The sequence below is a fragment of the Thunnus maccoyii genome, chromosome 20 (genome assembly GCF_910596095.1).
Source record: "Thunnus maccoyii chromosome 20, fThuMac1.1, whole genome shotgun sequence".
Classification (NCBI taxonomy): Eukaryota; Metazoa; Chordata; class Actinopteri; order Scombriformes; family Scombridae; genus Thunnus; species Thunnus maccoyii.
In genome coordinates this window covers 13,327,970-13,344,102 of record NC_056552.1, presented here as the reverse complement: position 1 = coordinate 13,344,102, position 16,133 = coordinate 13,327,970, and the positions used below count along the sequence as shown (strand labels likewise).

General features: G+C 40.0%; 2 protein-coding genes across 5 annotated transcripts in view; both read left to right on the top strand.

Annotated features, from left to right (window-relative positions):
• Window positions 1-1,654: 1,654 nt before the first annotated feature.
• On the top strand, window positions 1,655-9,490 carry dbf4b (DBF4 zinc finger B). Its single transcript, XM_042396722.1, has 12 exons — window positions 1,655-1,761; window positions 2,338-2,541; window positions 3,066-3,242; window positions 4,013-4,063; window positions 4,194-4,263; window positions 4,532-4,596; window positions 4,907-4,946; window positions 5,096-5,141; window positions 6,323-6,451; window positions 6,661-6,799; window positions 6,899-7,032; window positions 7,164-9,490. The coding sequence occupies exons 2-12, from the start codon at window positions 2,392-2,394 to the stop codon at window positions 8,692-8,694; spliced, it is 2,532 nt and encodes an 843-aa protein (XP_042252656.1). The 5' UTR covers window positions 1,655-1,761; window positions 2,338-2,391; the 3' UTR covers window positions 8,695-9,490.
• Window positions 9,491-10,433: 943 nt separating this feature from the next.
• Window positions 10,434-16,133, top strand: part of adam11 (ADAM metallopeptidase domain 11) — a 29,441-nt gene continuing 23,741 nt past the window's right edge. For 2 of the 4 annotated variants that reach the window (XM_042396726.1, XM_042396725.1), the window contains exons 1-3: window positions 10,434-10,852; window positions 12,496-12,635; window positions 12,904-13,055. In XM_042396726.1, coding sequence (XP_042252660.1) covers window positions 12,578-12,635; window positions 12,904-13,055 — 210 coding nt within the window. In that variant the 5' untranslated portion in view covers window positions 10,434-10,852; window positions 12,496-12,577. Of the gene's footprint in view, window positions 10,853-11,634; window positions 12,636-12,903; window positions 13,056-16,133 lie in introns of those variants that run through there. The other 2 variants (XM_042396723.1, XM_042396724.1) reach the window with 2 other exon arrangements.

The window sequence follows — 16,133 nt, the reverse complement described above, 5'->3', positions numbered from 1 at the left end:
TCCAGGCCTGGTATGAAGAATTCCTTGTCATTAATACACACTTTTATGGGCAGATTTTCAAATTGAAATGTCATTAAGGCTAGTCCTTTGCACTGTGCCAATTTTTCATTTCGTGTTAAGTATTTTTATGAAAAATGCATGTTTTGATTTTTTTTTTACCAAGTTATGAATAAATAAACAATTTGTATTTGTTGGTTTTTGTCTTACATTTTACAAGTTGCTGTGATGACAGATAATAAAACACAATATTAGTTAAGAATACATGATGGGTTGAGCATTAAATGTCCAACATGTAGGTTATAGTTTACCTCATGCAGGCAAGTATAAAGATTTTAACTGCTAATACATTTTCTCTACTGGTTTTAGTGTTTATAGGCGCATTGCCCCCTGCTGGACAAGAAGTAAAAATATTTCTACTGCCTACTCAAATAGATTACCACTGATAAAACCTGGGTTTGATCACAGGTTTCAATATCCATGTGGGTTTTGCTATAATGTTATATGTGGGCAGCCTATGAAACAGCAACAATTTAACCTCCCGTTGGGGAGGCACGGTAATACATATTTTATAGTATTATAGTAGAAAGAGGAGAAAAACATTTGCTAGATCAAGTGTGAGTAAATGTGACAGTATTTACATTACATTACATCATCCCTACTCGTGTAAAGTAATGTGTGGTAAAAGATAAAGGGAAATATAAAGGGAGTTATTTTGTGTGTTTAAATACTTGATTTACTGTTTCTTGATACGCTCCAATCTATTATTGTTTTACAGCCTACTATAGGAGACATAAGTCAGGATGAGTATTGTTATGAGGGTATTTTTTAAGTATTTTTTTCAATGGGATCCATTTTAAGCAATTTTAGCAGCTTAATGAAACTGCAGGAAATTCAAAATAAATTTGAAAAATGATAGCACTGATATAGTAAATACAGACATACCTGCACACACCAACACAGGCTTGATTAGAATGACATTTTATGTTTTTGTGTATTTCACCAGTATTCACAAATTTTGGCTGATATGACCACTTCTCGTTTTATTTTGTTTGTTGGTATTGTAGTAACGCTACATCCTCGTGCTGCGTTTAAGATACTGTCGGGGCCTAACGTAAAACGCATACTTGTAGGTAGAGCGCATTATCGACAAGATGTAAAAGATTTAACTGAGGCAGGTTAATAACACTTCTGTATTCTGTGAGGAAGATATTGGGACTGAAGAACATATTTTCTTCCAGTGGGAATTAGTGCAGGCATTCTGGTTTTCTGTTCATTGCCGGCTAAGAGTATAACGCTCCACACAACTGAATCGGATGTCTGTTAAAGATGGAGATATTTGTGATGAAGCAAGGCTTTGTGGTAAATAACTGTGTTTATTGGGTAAATAATATTCATATGTTAAAGTAATGCTGAGCCCCAAATAAACAAATGGAAGAATGAACTAAATCGACTTGCACAATCATTCCGGTGTGTGAAGGACAAGGATACCCTAAAATTCTGTTTTGTCCTGTTCAATGTAATATATTTTTTAAAGTTTCCAATTAATCTGCTAAACGCTTAAAGTACTTGAATTAAATAAAGATAAAAATCGACTGGAAAGACCCTAAGCCTTTGATGCTCGGAAGGACAACCCTGTAAAGAGCACTGGAAGGCAGCACTATGTCGGATGTGACGATGACTTTTGTTTTTAAAAAAAGTGGCGGTTGCATCATGACCACCTCCGTGTGAATCAATAGCTGTAATTTCAACACATTGAAACGCGTAAGTGAGCCGGTTGGCAACTTTATAGATCATTAATCTGCAGTACAAACTAGTAAAACGTTTTTTTTAATCTTCCCTCGACGCTAGTTTTAGGGGAGCTAACATCAGCTAAGTGGTCACTACTAGCGTTAAATAAGCTAGCTAGCTAGGTGGCTAGGCTAATGCTTTCTCTGCACTGTTCTAGCGCATTAGGTAACTTACATAACTTGCTAACTACTGTTTTTTTTTCTTCAGAGCATGATGACCTGAAGTTGACATGATTTAAAACTGTTGCAATATCTTTTTGAGCAAACTTGTCGATGTAAAATCTACTTAAATCAAACCTTTTGAGAGGAAACCAGATGGCATTCACCATATTATTGATAGACTGAAGTTCTGTATGAAAATGGTTTATGATTATGGTCTGGTATGCTGTAGTTTTATTTATTACCCTTATATGAAGTTCCACAGAGGCTTTTGGACACATGTAAAAATAAGTAATGAGATGTTAATGGTCTTTTATGTAAGAGCCCATTTGGCTCTTCTGTCACATGGTGACCTTTACTGCCTTTTAATTGACATCTTCCTCTTTCGCAGGATCCTGGTGTTTTCTGTTAAGTTGTAAGCTCCTTCACTTGCACCAGGAGGATCATGCAGCAACAGCAATATGCAGAGGATCGAAACCTTCTGGGCAAGCTGTGTCCTGGGGAGAAGAAGCTGGAGGGGAAGACCTTCTACCTGGACAACGTGAAGAAACGTCCAACAGCCCTGCTTTTGGAGGTCATATCTCTTTTAGGAGGGGTAAGTGTGTGTGTGAAGATAAAGGCATGTGGATCATATGATGTTTACTACTGCGTGTGTTGTATTTGGTCCAGGAAATAACATTTCAAATACAAAATATCATGCTAGAATTTGACTGAAGTGTCAAATTGTTTTCCCTACTTACCCTCCAAGACATTTTTCCATTAATGAGTGCCAGGGAAAATTTTCTTGAAGAATATTACATGTTAAATGTAATGCAAAGGCATTATTTTGTTACTATTTGCTTAAGTTATTAAAAATGAATCAAAAGGCATGCAGTACATAACACTGACTAGAAATAAACAGTGCTTATCTTATTCACTGTATTTGATCTGCTGTAGTAAATTATTTAATTAATTTTTCAACAAAAATATATGTTACCATTGATGAAGTGTCTGTACATTGTGTGTGATCGTTTCCAGCTGACAATATCCCATATAACACTGTGTTACTGTGGTAAATGAAAGATTGATGTTGTCCAGCAGAAACTGATGAGCGGTTGATGTTTTTTCTTTCTTCTGAAGAGGGTTGAAAGTTTTCTGCACAAGGATGTGAGCTTTCTTGTGACTGGAAGCCAAGAGGGCCTGAAAGAGCAGAGGCAAGCAGAGACAAAGGGGAGTGAAGAAGCCCAACATCTTATCAAGCAGCGAGAGAGCGTCCTCAGCAAAGACAAACAGCGACCAGGAACTCCCAGACCAGTGGTACTGAGCATCACTCGCATATTTCTAAAAGCATTTACAGCCATCTTTTTAAGCTTACAGCGGATGAGTTTTGCTACTCTAGAAATGAGATGGAATATCATTATAACCAAAGCAGTCAACTAATCAATTAGTGGATCAACAGGTGAATTAATCTTTTTAAGTAATTTCCAAGTAAAAAACCCAAACCTTTCCTAATTTTAGCTTCTCAGTTTTGAGGATTTGATGTTTTTCTTTGTCTTATGTGATGATAAACAAAAACGAACAAAACAAGTGTCTTGAAGGGCTTTAGGAAATTGGAATGAGAATTTTTTACCTTTTGCTGACATTTTATAGATCTAACTATTTACCGATTATCAAGAAATTAATTGCCAGAATTATGGATAATAAAATATAATAATTTGTTGCAGCCTTAAACCAGTTAATTGATAATTGGCAAAAAATAAATATCATTGTGCTCTTAAAATGCTGTAGTCTAGTACCAATCTTGGTAATTTTGCCAGACATCTGATTATTACAACAAATTTGTATGGTCTGTGTATATATTCTTTCCTAATTCATGTATCTGGACACCATACAAATCAGTGGAGCAATGTTGAAATGCATGAATGGAACTTTATAATATGTTTTATAGATTTTACAGCTTTGTATTATTTTTTTTAAAGCATCAATTAATGCCTCAAGCAAACTTATTTGAACAAAATACCAGTGGATGTTACTATAAAATATAAGCTCAAATGAAAGCTGTGTTCATGCTGTATTTGTCTCTACAGGCTTGTGGCAGCCGGGGGAAGGCCCTGCTTGAAAAAGCCATTCGCAACAATGTAGGTCATTGCAGCCAAAATATGTCTTATCTTTATCTTGCAGGCTTTAAGTTTTAGTTTGTGAATAATGGTGATAATATACTGACACAGTCTGTTATCTTGACTTGATTCTGATGGATGTGTCTTGTAGGAACGACTGCAGGGGAGCAGTGTTTTGGCCAACGCACGGTCATGGGGAGTGAAGATTTTGTTTGTGGATGGTATCCTTTTGACTCACTGAGTGGTGATCACAGAAGAATTAATTTCACATCAACATTATTACATTTGATTTGAAGCAAACTCTTATCTTGCCTGTATGTGTTCACATGGAGTGCAGTGAACCTCTGCTCACAGCAGATGGCACCATGTGAAAGCTTCGAGTTTCTGTGCTGCTGCGTCTTACTGATACAAGCTGAAGTCTGCTGTGAACTGGTGATGAAAAATTAGTGTTTGAAAAAACCTTGTAATTGTTCCTTAATGTAGCATCAGATGTCATTTTATATCTGAAACAGTTGACTCGAGAAAGCTTTAGGCCAAAACAGAAAAGGCCAGAGGTAAGATGTCTTTTCACTTCATCAGATACCCAAATATAGCAGTTTTTATATCTTAATGGAAAATATAAGTAATTAAACAATTAACGATAAATAGATAATTAATAACAATAATAATAAATCATGTGTAAAAACACAAATGTTGTTCAAAATAATTATTTGAAGCAGGACTGATAAGATGACCTTTGCTCAGGTTTATGAAGAAATAGCTATTTATAAATTTAAATTGCTCTAATGATATAATGCACCGCCTTTGTTCTTTAATATTGATGAGTCTTATTTATTTTAACTTTTTTTTTTTTTTTTAATGCAGCGGACTTACGCCAAACAAACAGGTTCTCATGTTGTCAAAGGTTAGTTTATGTGTACATGCTATTAATGTGTTCATTTTGCAACAATATTATCATAAGTGATCTGGCAAATTTTATTATTTTTATTTATGTATTTTTTAATTATTTTTTATAATTTTTTTCTGTTGTGTTTCACTTCTCTTTGTCCACAGCTGCAGCTTTGAGATCTCCCTACCTTAAAATTGAAGACTTGAGCAGGTGAGTTTCATTCCTCTTTCAGTGCATTTGTGTCTGTTTACTCTGTAGCAGAGGACAGTACACTTCTCCCTCTCATTCAGAAATCCCTCAAAACTTTCTTTGACCTCCCCTTTCCTGTACAAAGACATCCTGATCCCCTGAGGCCAACTCTGTGGGGCTCAGACAGATGGGGAGTTTGTTTAATTGTGACCCCCATGAGGGCTGTAGGAGTGACTGACCACCACAACCATTACACAAAGTCTGTTTTACGGTTGAGGCTCAACCTTCACCTTACTAACCTAACCTTAATTAAGAAAGACAAGCTGGAATTCGACAAGCCAAAGGGAAATTGTGTTTTTAGGCCTGCCGTGTTCATGCAGTAGTTGTTTGGTATCAGATTAAATCCTTTCTTGCAGTTCAGCATAATGACAGTGAAACAACAATACGCGGCAGTGACCTATCCCGCTGTTTTTGCCCTTCCTGTCCCACTGGGTGCCAGTTCTGGAGGTTTGCATTTCAGCCCAGATGATTTTCTTAATTGAACCCGTTAAGGAGTCCCATCGTGTAATGTGACTAGCCTCCCCCCTCAGTGATGCTGCTCCCCAGGAGCCCAGACCTCAAGCAGATACGATTTCCATTTGATGAGACTCTGCAGGCTTCATTGCCAGTTCTACTCCTGCAGGGGATCACTATGTGCTAACAGGTCTTTTCATTTGCCCTCTCATTTCAGCTAATTGAAGTGCTTTGGCTAATGCATAGACCATTGATATGAGAAACTGAACCCATGACAGCTGAAACAGTTGAATATTAGCTTAGCTGGGGTTGATCTCAGCGGTGTAGTCTCACTTAAAGTTTGACAAAGTGGTTTGAAATATTTACAGTTTAATCATATGATAATGATAATATTTAGATTAGGGCTGCAACTAATGATTATTGTCATTATTGATTTAATTTAACAATCATTTTCCTGAAGAAAAGCAGCAAATTATCTATTTCAGAGGTTGAAAACAGAATGTTTTCAGTACTTTTGCTTGAAAAATGACTGAAATGATAAATTGATTATAATAATAGTATCGCTGTCAATGTTCAATCTGTATTCAGATGTCAATGTCCTTTTTCACGTTTGATGTTTTTGCTGCTAAAACAATTTTATCTAATATATATTTCACATATTGAATTCTGTTGTCTTGTTATATAACCAGGAAATACAAGCCTCTGCACATGCAGTCTATGACCTTCCCCACTCTGTGCTACTCGGGCCGATTCAGTCCCTTTGAAGCTCCTCCTCCTCAGTTTGAAAAATGGAAAGAACAAGGAGAAAATAAAAGCAGGTTTGTTTAACTGAGCCAAAGTCATTATTTGAATGATAAAGATTATTGGATTATTGAAGTTTGGATTCAAGTTAATTTCTGTCTGCCACAGAAATAAAAACACTGTATCAGGAAATGTAGAACTTATTAAGAAAATTTGATTAACGCTGTGTAAAAGTATTGTGTGAGATTTACTTATCATAACTATGTTTATTCTTTTTATTAATTAGAGAAAAGAATAAAGTTGTAAGCAGCATTAAGGACAAATCTCAAAGCCCGCTCAGTTGTAACCCTTCACCTTGGCGGCCACGCAAAAAGGACGTGGCTTACTGTGAATGCTGTCATCAACCCTTCTCTAATCTGGAGGAGGTGGGAATCTTTTCAGTTTTTCTTGTTGGCACATAGCATTTTTTTTTTGCCTTCATTGTTTATCTTAATTTGATCTTTGTGTTTTGGTTTGGCTTGCAGCACTTGCAGTCCGATCAGCACCGTACGTTTGTTCTGGATTCATCCAACTACAGTGCGGTGGACCAACTTGTGGCTGAAATGCTTCCGGGATTCAACCCCGATCCATCACAGCAATCAGAGGACTTACTGAACAGGTGAGTTTTGAAAGTCTGCCTTTGTGTAATTTGCTTTTTCATTGGACCACAAAGCTTTTACACTGCACAAAGTCATGTTATGGCGATGAATTACAGCTCGATTTTTAATATTTCCTATGTTGCCTTCCTAGACCACCAACTCCTTTACCCATCCAAGATGAACTGGAGCCTCTCACTGATGCTGAGACGGAGCTTGCTGTTCAGGCCCTGCGGAGACAAGGCTCATCATTTAATGCTCACATCTCCAGCCCTACTAAGGGTCCTCTTTCCTCTGTCCCTGCCAGTCCACCACCAGGAGATCCATGCCCCGTCGCAAGTCCAGCCACTCCACCTGCTGACATCCAGCCTTTCACTCCTCAGACAGGGTGCCACTTGCCAGACAGCCAGCCTGAAGTCGCTTTAAGTCCGGCCATGCCCATACTGAATGTTGAACCACAAGACCATGGCCCAGCCAGCCAGTCACCTCAACATCTTACCACCTGCCCTAACACCCCATGTCCATCCCCTGACCGTTACTCCCTGCCTCCGGTCCTCAGCCCGCAAGTCCCTGATCCCTACTACGTGATGGATGCACACAGCTCTTACTCAGAACCTCCTATCCTCAGTCCTCAGCATTACACTGCAGAGGAGGATGTGGAAGGACACGCTTGTGAAATGGACACTGAAGAGAGCGTGTCTCTGTCTGTCTCAGCTGTCACAATTCCCTCTGTGGCTGCGACAGATACAATGGGAGTGGAGGGACTACACCAAAATGCTCTTTTAGGATTCAGTGGGTTCTTATGTTCCAGCAGTGGTTTGGAGTGTGCTAAGCTGTCGTTGCGTAGATCTCGTTCCCTCCCTCGGCAGCCAATGACTGCACCAAACCCCAAAAAACGTTGTCGATCGGCCAGCCCTGAGCACAGCCGGAGCAAAAGACGGAGGACTGTGACCTTTGGCTACATTGGTTGTCGGACTGCACAAAAGAATAAATCTGTAAAACCAAAAAATGACATTATGGCAAACAGTGAGAGCTGTTTATTGTTCAACACAGTCTCTTGTCAAATAATACAGCCTTGTTCAAACCCAAAGGTCTCTTCAACAGCCACAACATGCACTGTGGAAAAGTTTTGTTTAAAACAACAACAACCTCAAACCACATTTTGTGTTCCTACTGTACAGAATTTCCCTCGGGTGCCAAATCAAATTGACGTTTTGGGTCGTGGTAGCACCTCTGTTGCAGATCGGCCATCATGGCCGCCCTCCTCAAAAGCAAGGAGTTTCAATGCTCCACCTCAAATCCCTGCGGATAAATCTCACAGTGCGTTTTCCAGTCAAGACTCTCAACGTTCACTATCCCACTCTACCTCAGTCTGCATTGAGTCAGCCCTCATCCCAGACTTAGCCACGCTCTCTCCATCATCATCAGACTCTGATTGGGACAGCGAGCTGCTGTCGCGGCTGGGCCCGGCAGCCACTAGACCCCTGTCGCCCACCGAGCAGAGCTGCGAGCTCGACAAGGAACTCCTCCACAGGCCGTGCACGTGGATGCACGACACCAGCTACGAGTCACGCCTGCACACCGTCCTTCAGCCGTCAACCCCAGCGAGCCCAATGTGTGGGGAAGAAATGGAGCCCTCAGCGTTTTCCAGGACTGTGGTACAGATTGTTGAGGTTCAGCACTGATGGGTCTTAATGGTCGTTTTAAGGAACTGGAAGAACCACTAACTGGAAGCTGTGTAAAGCTTCTGGTGCATAAATTTGACTTTGCAGCTGCTGCAGCACTTACGCTCATCAAAACAAGCAAGTGTACACTGAATAAATATAAAAACGTAGTGCAAACTAAAATGTCATATGCAGCTGTTTTCAGAAATGCATATTTTTATTTTTACTTTAATTTTTTTTATTGTAGTAGATTCTACATATGTACATGAATGCTGCATCTTCCCTCAGGCAACACTCTCTGTATGTCATGCTGACTTCAGTCTTTCAGCATGTCCGGGAACACATGGTGATATTGAGAATTTAATGAGGCTTTTCAGAAAGGGAGCATTACTCAATTACTGTAAGTGCTGCGTCTGGATCAGATCCCACTTGCGCCGGCGCTGATGGTCAAACAGGCGTGGTGTTAGAAGAGTGGAGGACTCGCACTATCTGTGAGGCAGAGAACTCTCACATTAAAGTCAAATAGCTTTTCCTGATCTTGAAGGTGGGCCAAAGGACTTGCTTTGTCAAGGACGGACTGCTGCTTCACAGCGGTGTGCTCCTCCTGTGAGGTTTATTGTGTTCGGTCACCTTCCGTTACAGACTTATTTCACATCATGACAGTCAAAACTATGAAATGGATACTTCTGAATATCTTAAATGGACACAACGGATGCAGAATGCAACAAGCAATGAGAAACACAACACATGATTGTCCTAGGAAAATGTGAAGTCAGGTCTTGTACTGTGTTTTGAAATAAATGTTTTTAACCATAAATATTTCATCCCGCCATTTTTGGAGAAAGTTGACGCTCAGTTAAAGCAAGATTGTTGGGTAGATTTTGCTGTCGTCTTAATAAATGCTGACTCTGCTTGTAGGCTAATGGAAAGCCAAACAGGAAGAGGAGGAGGAGCAGTCAAGGACAAGAGCGGGTCGATGTGTCCTGTTTAGCCCATCAGCCTGACATCCAGCTGACACAAAGAATATTTGATATCTTCATGCTTTGATACGTGACCCTTAACTATCCAGATTTGTTGGAATGAAGGGATCCGTTGTATTGGTGCCTCAGACCAAAATAGCAGCTTGTCACCAAAGACGGGAGAACAATTCTGCATTTCAGAACTTCAGACTTTTTGATAAGTTGTGGACTGTGTAGATTTTGTTGGAAAGGAATATGGGAATTGTGGGGGTGTCATTTCCAACAAGCAACAGAGGGTTCAAATTCATCTAAGATACAAAGCTTGAGATCCCAAATATTCTGGACAAAGTACTTGGCACATTGAGCCACAGACTCCCATTTGATCAGATTTTATATGAGGGGTTGCAGGCTGAGATCACTGTTCCCAGATTAAAGTCAGCAGTCAACACTGATCATTATGTTATATATGTATATATATGTATATATATATATATATATATATATATAAAGACCATATCAGAATAGTTAGTTTTTTACCTTTTTGTGAAACTTGTATATGCAAATAATGTAAAACCACTTTCAACATATCAGCTATGTTTGTCTTAAATGTACCCTGAAAACCCAGAACCGAGCAGGGTGGCACAAGTAGAGAAAAGTCTGTTATATTGATCAATACATTTTTATCAGGTTTGCTCATATAATTCTAATTAACTCAGTACTTTATTAATTCCAAAGGGAAATTAAAGTCTTACAGCAGACACATGACATAAATCACAATACATGAGGAAGGTAAAAGAAACAAGTACAATGAAAGGCTAAATTGTATACAATAACTAAATAAACTAACTCAAATATAAAAAATAAAAATAGAATAGAGACTAGAGATATACCAATAACTATAATATATTATTTGCTGAGTAAATACTGTTAGTGCGAGTCAGGTGTATGTTTGAGTTGGTCGTTCAGGTGTATCAGGTGTTACCCCTGGGTCCTCGGACCAGAGTTTGGGACCCATCCCGTGCTCATCATAGCGCGTGGGGTGGGGCCGTCACGCACTCATATGCTCCTCGTTTCCAGGTCCACGGTTGCTCCTCGCGCAGTGTGTGAACGTGCTGAGACGTCACTGACACACACACATACACATACACACACCATGCTGCCGGAGCCGAGCGGAGGAGCCTCGTCGGGATGCTTTTAAGTCGCTAGAGGCGGATAGGAAGGTGAGAAATGCGCGCTGCATGGGACTCTCATCCACCGCTTGGAGACAGTCCCGGAGTTTATCCAGAGAAACGCGGCTGCGCGCTGCTCTTTAACGGAGATGGAGCCGTTAGACAGACGTACACTTGACAAACCAGCCAGTAAGTCCTCATCCTCGAAGCCTTTTATTTTCTAAAAGCGAAAAACACTGCTGGGAAACACTTCTAATAAAGCACAAATCTCAAAAGTTTTCAGGTGCGCTTCATTCTGGTGCGCCGAGCTGTAATTGGTGCATTACTGCCCCCTAAAGGCCGGACGACGGGAAAGCAACCTGATCTCACAGAAATACGTGAAAGGACCACGACCTGTACGTGGTGGTAGCACGTAAATGTGTTAAAATGACGTGCAGGTGTTACACCGTATTTGGTGACCCATCAGATTTTGTGACCTACAGTGTTGGAAGAAGTACTCAGATCCTTTACTTAGTCTAAGTAAAAGTAGACTATCAGTACCACAATATAAAAATACTTCATTACAGGTAAAAATCATGCATTTAAAATCATACATACGAAAAATATAGAAGTATTACCAGCAGAAAATCGGGCTGTGACTGATTTATTAAAATATGTTTGTACATTGACTCATCAGTACTAATGATGTACTTTCCTAAATTAACTTAAAATATCAGATAGTTTTACTTAAATAAACGACCTGAGTACTTTTTCCAACACTGCAGCTCACAGAGTCTGATGGTTCACCAAATACTGTGATACACCGGTACCACAGAAACAATGGAAAGTCAATTAGGATCCTTTGTCTTGGTGCAGTCCTGGTTCAACAGCGTCTCGCAATGTACTGTGGTTAATGTTGTTTTCTAGTTTAGAAAACTTTATTTAATTGTTATTTTCATGGTCATTTGACTGAATTTATTATAGTGCCTTATTACGATTTTTGAGGTAGGTTTGAAGGAATGTCAGAGCTTCATCTGTGTCAAATAGATTGTCCCCTTTACTTTACGTTGTCACAAACGCAATTAAATCCCTCTTTTATCATTTCCTCCCTAATAATAATAGATTAAATAATGATGATGATGATGATTGTGAAGACCACTCCGCCCCCCCATTGGAATGACGAATTTGTAGATATGATAACAATGCTCGTCTGTGGTTAACATGACTCTTTGCTTCATTGTGAATTTGCATAAAATTCAGTCAGGGCTCCAACAACGTTTGTGTTGAATACATTACGTCCCACCACCACGTAATGCGGTGTTAGAGGTCGTGGACATTTCACGTATTTCTGAGATCAGGTTGCCTACTGGCATTTGGTGTTAATACATCCATGTTGGTTAGAAACCAACCACCTCCACTTCAACAACAACAAACTTGGCCAAGCGACACAAAGATGAAATTTATGCTTTTATAAGAAATGTTTTCAATCATTTTCCGGCTCCACAAGAGACTTCAAGGATGAGGATTAACTGGTCGGTTGGGCAAATGCGCGTCTGGTTAACTGCAGCACCTCCGTTAAAGAGCAGCGCACAGCCGCTTCTCTGATATTTCTATGGCATCGCTCGGCACTGTCTCCTCGGTGCAGTGGATGAAACAGTCCCAAACGGGGCTCAGAGGGACCCTGCTGTTCTGATTGTCTTCACTGTCAACAACAGTCCTGCTGCAGCTCCTGCACGGCTCCTGTTAGTTCATTTACCGGCGCTGCACCGAGGAAATCACTGGGACTATGTGAGCATCATGCTCGCTGTGAGATGCCTGCTGTTCGCTGCAGTGTGTGCACGGTGCGTCGTGACAGGTAAGCCTGCCTTCTTGATATGGCTTTTATCTTAAGGTTTACTTTAGATTTTCAAGTAATTGCATCCAGTTAACCTGTGCTCTCATGACAAGGACCATGTTGCATCGGTATCAACAAGCAGCTCACCATTAGCTGTTGAATCCTCAAAGAGCAAGAGGACTGCAGGATTAAGACATGAAGCATCACAGCTTTACATTCAGAGCTCCATTCACTTTCAGCAGTATTTCAGCCTGCCTGTGCAGTGAAACATCTCCTGTGTTTTCTGCAGGTCTGAGGGAATGGGAGAGTCTGAAAGGAAGGCAGACGCCTGCTGAAGAGGTTGTTCAGCCTAAGAGGCTCCTGCAGCAGATCCACTCCCCGGAGGAGCTGCTCCACAGCCACCTGGACACCCGGGTCAAAAACTCCACAGCGGGACTGCAGGTGAGTGTTGCCTGCACCTGTGATTGGTTTTACAGCCATTCTCCAAACCATCAGAGCTGAGCACACATTTAGTATCATTCCCCTTCCCTTGATTTCAGTTTCTTCACACTCTACACATTAATTACTGAGATCAAATTATGGCTTAGATCTTCCCAGTAAAATGTCTTCAATCATGCTTGTTTAAGGTATGACTCACTGCAAAAGTAGATGTTGACTAAGGTCAGAAAGCAGATTTATTCATCCTGTTAAGAATGCCTGGGTTCCTCTAAAAAAGATTCAACTGTCCAACCTCTAACTGTCCGGTGCTTTCAATAGGCGTTGGCGTCTCTAGAAATTCTCACATCAGTGACACTTAAAATCAATTTTGCAAGTAAGGCATATATAGATTGTTGAAAGAATGTCAGTTTGCATGTTGATTGAGGCTATTGGTATTCAAATATCGTCCCTCGTTTTTAAGGTTAAATATTGTATTTTTGCTTGATTTCTAAAACTTTTGGGAATTGATCCACCTCTACGCTTCACTTGCTTCCTGTCAGGACTTGACCTCTCTCCTGAGGTCACGCATCTGTCACTCCTACCCCACCCTGTGATACCATCCTCCCCTGCGTGATGCACAGTTTGCCCGGGCAACAACAGGGCAGGAAAAAAAAATCAGCCCACCTCAACTCTGGCCGCGTGCTGCTTTCCAATCCCTTAGATTATATTTCACACTTCTACCTCTCCTCTCTCGTTACCTTCACTATAAACACTTGCTGTCAGTTAACGGTTGGCCAGTCAGTGGATATCACACAGGTCTGACCTTGAGCTGTTGTCACTATGTTGTCTCATGACCTCTCCTTTATAATGTAGATCTAATGTGTCTCTGTTTATAATGTAGACGTTTGAGAGTACTTTGGGAGTCCTTCTATTAGCTATAAACTAAACATAGGAAAGACATTTTTATGCAAAGGCACAATAATTATCTTCTGTATGTCATTTTGTATGAGGCTTAGCGCAGCCCTCCAGGTTCAGGTATTTGAAAAGTGACTGCATATGGATGAAAGCAACAAATCTCTTGGAGGCAACGTGACAAGCTTTAAAAACAGCACCGACATACTGTATTGTTCCTTTATAAAGCTGATATGGCGAGCGTGTTAGCAAACAGCCGCTTATTTACACATTCAGCTGACATGGTGCAACATTAGCATCCATTTGGAGTTGTATTTCTGGTCACCTGATGAATGTGAGTCCAATGTCCTCTCCTCTTTTACCTCTTAAGCTGCTAAATGCTAATGCTTGTTTGTTGTTTGGTGCTGAACTGGTGGTGTACAGTGGGTTTATCAATGGTTTTTTTCTGCTGAAAAACAGCTGCCTGCTGCATCTATAAATGAAGCTGATGAGAGTGGTGAGAATGAACCAAAATAGTTAAGTTGAATGCTGTAAAACCAAAACAATGAGCTGAAAGACTCTAAAATGCTCCACAGAACTGTGATAATTCTCTGTGGGTTCGTCACCATAGGCAACTTTTACATTACATGAAGACATTTTATATTTTAAGTATAAAAATATTGATTAGTGTAACTTTAAGGCAAATCTCTTCCTCAAATATGTTTTTTAGTTATCTATCAATGTTCCAGTCTTTAAAATGTCAGAAATGACTTTTATCAAAAAGTACCAGAGCCCAAATGATGCTTGCATCGGACGAACTTAAACATTGTATTTTGAATTTATGTTTAAAGATATTTAAGTCATTAATAATTTGTCAAATTTGTTAGTTTAGTTTATCCTGCAGGGACAGATGAGCCAGAGTTTGCCTGTTGTCCCTGTCCAGATGTTAGAAAGGCCACCCTTAAACCACACAATAAAAATCTTTTCAGTCAGACCTCTGATGCAGCTTTCTTATCTCTGCTCGCAGGCACCACTGTGGGCTTTTTATTGTACAGTATATGGACCCAGCGGAGGTTTAGATTGATACTAAGTGGTTGCAGAGAGCGCATGGTAATACTAATGAGACCTGGCCGGTGGGATCCACCATAGAGCTCTGTCATATAATGTGGATGGGACTCACCTTGGAGCAAGGTTAGCCAGTGCTCATGAGCCCCAACACAGAGTTTTATCCAAAAAGCCTCCGGGATGGATGAGACTATCTCGCTTTCACAGAGAGGGCAATGGAAGAGGACGTCACTTATTATCTGAGCCTTTGTTGCTTTGTTCTCTATGCGCACTGTTAAATTATGTTGTATTGAACATCCATCAATCTTCTCCCCTCCTCCACTCTCTCTACATCATATTCTGTCACTTTTTTCTCACAAGCTCTTATCCACAGTTTCCTGAAAGCATGAAATACTTGATAAATTAGTGAGTCATTTGTTTGAGTCAGAGACTGGGACCAACGCCCTGCAGGAATATGACGTAGATATGCGCAGTTTATTAATCTAAAAGTAAGCATTAGACATGTAAATTCCTATTTATGCTTAGTTTCTATTCTGCCCCACTTTATTGGAAGTCTTCATGTCTGTCTGTTTGTCCACCAGTATTGGTGAATCCTTGCAGCATTGCAAACAAAAGCAGCATAAAAATGAACGCATGACCTTGACTTAGAAAAATATAGTTAATAATTGTTGTGGACCGGAAATTCCTTTCCATTGTGTGTGTCCTTTAGGAATAACAAACATTTACAAAGCTGATTTTTGTTTTCAATATTTTAAATCCTGCATCATTTTCATCTGTGGTACATAGCTAGCAGTATTCTTCTCTAGAGCTTTGAGTTGAGGCATTGCTACGTCTTAGCATGTTACCGCTACCAACTGTCTTAGCACGTTACCACTACCAACTGTCTTAATACATTGAAAGGTGTGAAAAGGCAGGATATGAGTCATTCCTGTGGACGATACAAACAAAACGGGTACCCACTCTTAAAAACATTGCTCTATAACATCCAATACCTTGTCCAAAACTCAACTCAACTCGCAAATTGTTAAATAAAGCCATCGATTTGCAGCGATTACATTTATTTACTGCAATCTTGTCCAAACAGTGTCCATTTTACCTGTTAACTACCATCAGTGGACATCTATGGATATACATAATCAACAAGAT

Excerpts from the sequence above, each read along its gene's own strand:
- dbf4b (XM_042396722.1), top strand. The coding sequence starts at position 2,392 with ATGCAGCAACAGCAATATGCAGAGGATCGAAACCTTCTGGGCAAGCTG. Across the intron at positions 4,264-4,531 it reads GAAGATTTTGTTTGTGGATG|ATGTCATTTTATATCTGAAA; the intron begins GTATCCTTTTGA and ends ATGTAGCATCAG. Across the intron at positions 4,597-4,906 it reads CAAAACAGAAAAGGCCAGAG|CGGACTTACGCCAAACAAAC; the intron begins GTAAGATGTCTT and ends TTTTTAATGCAG.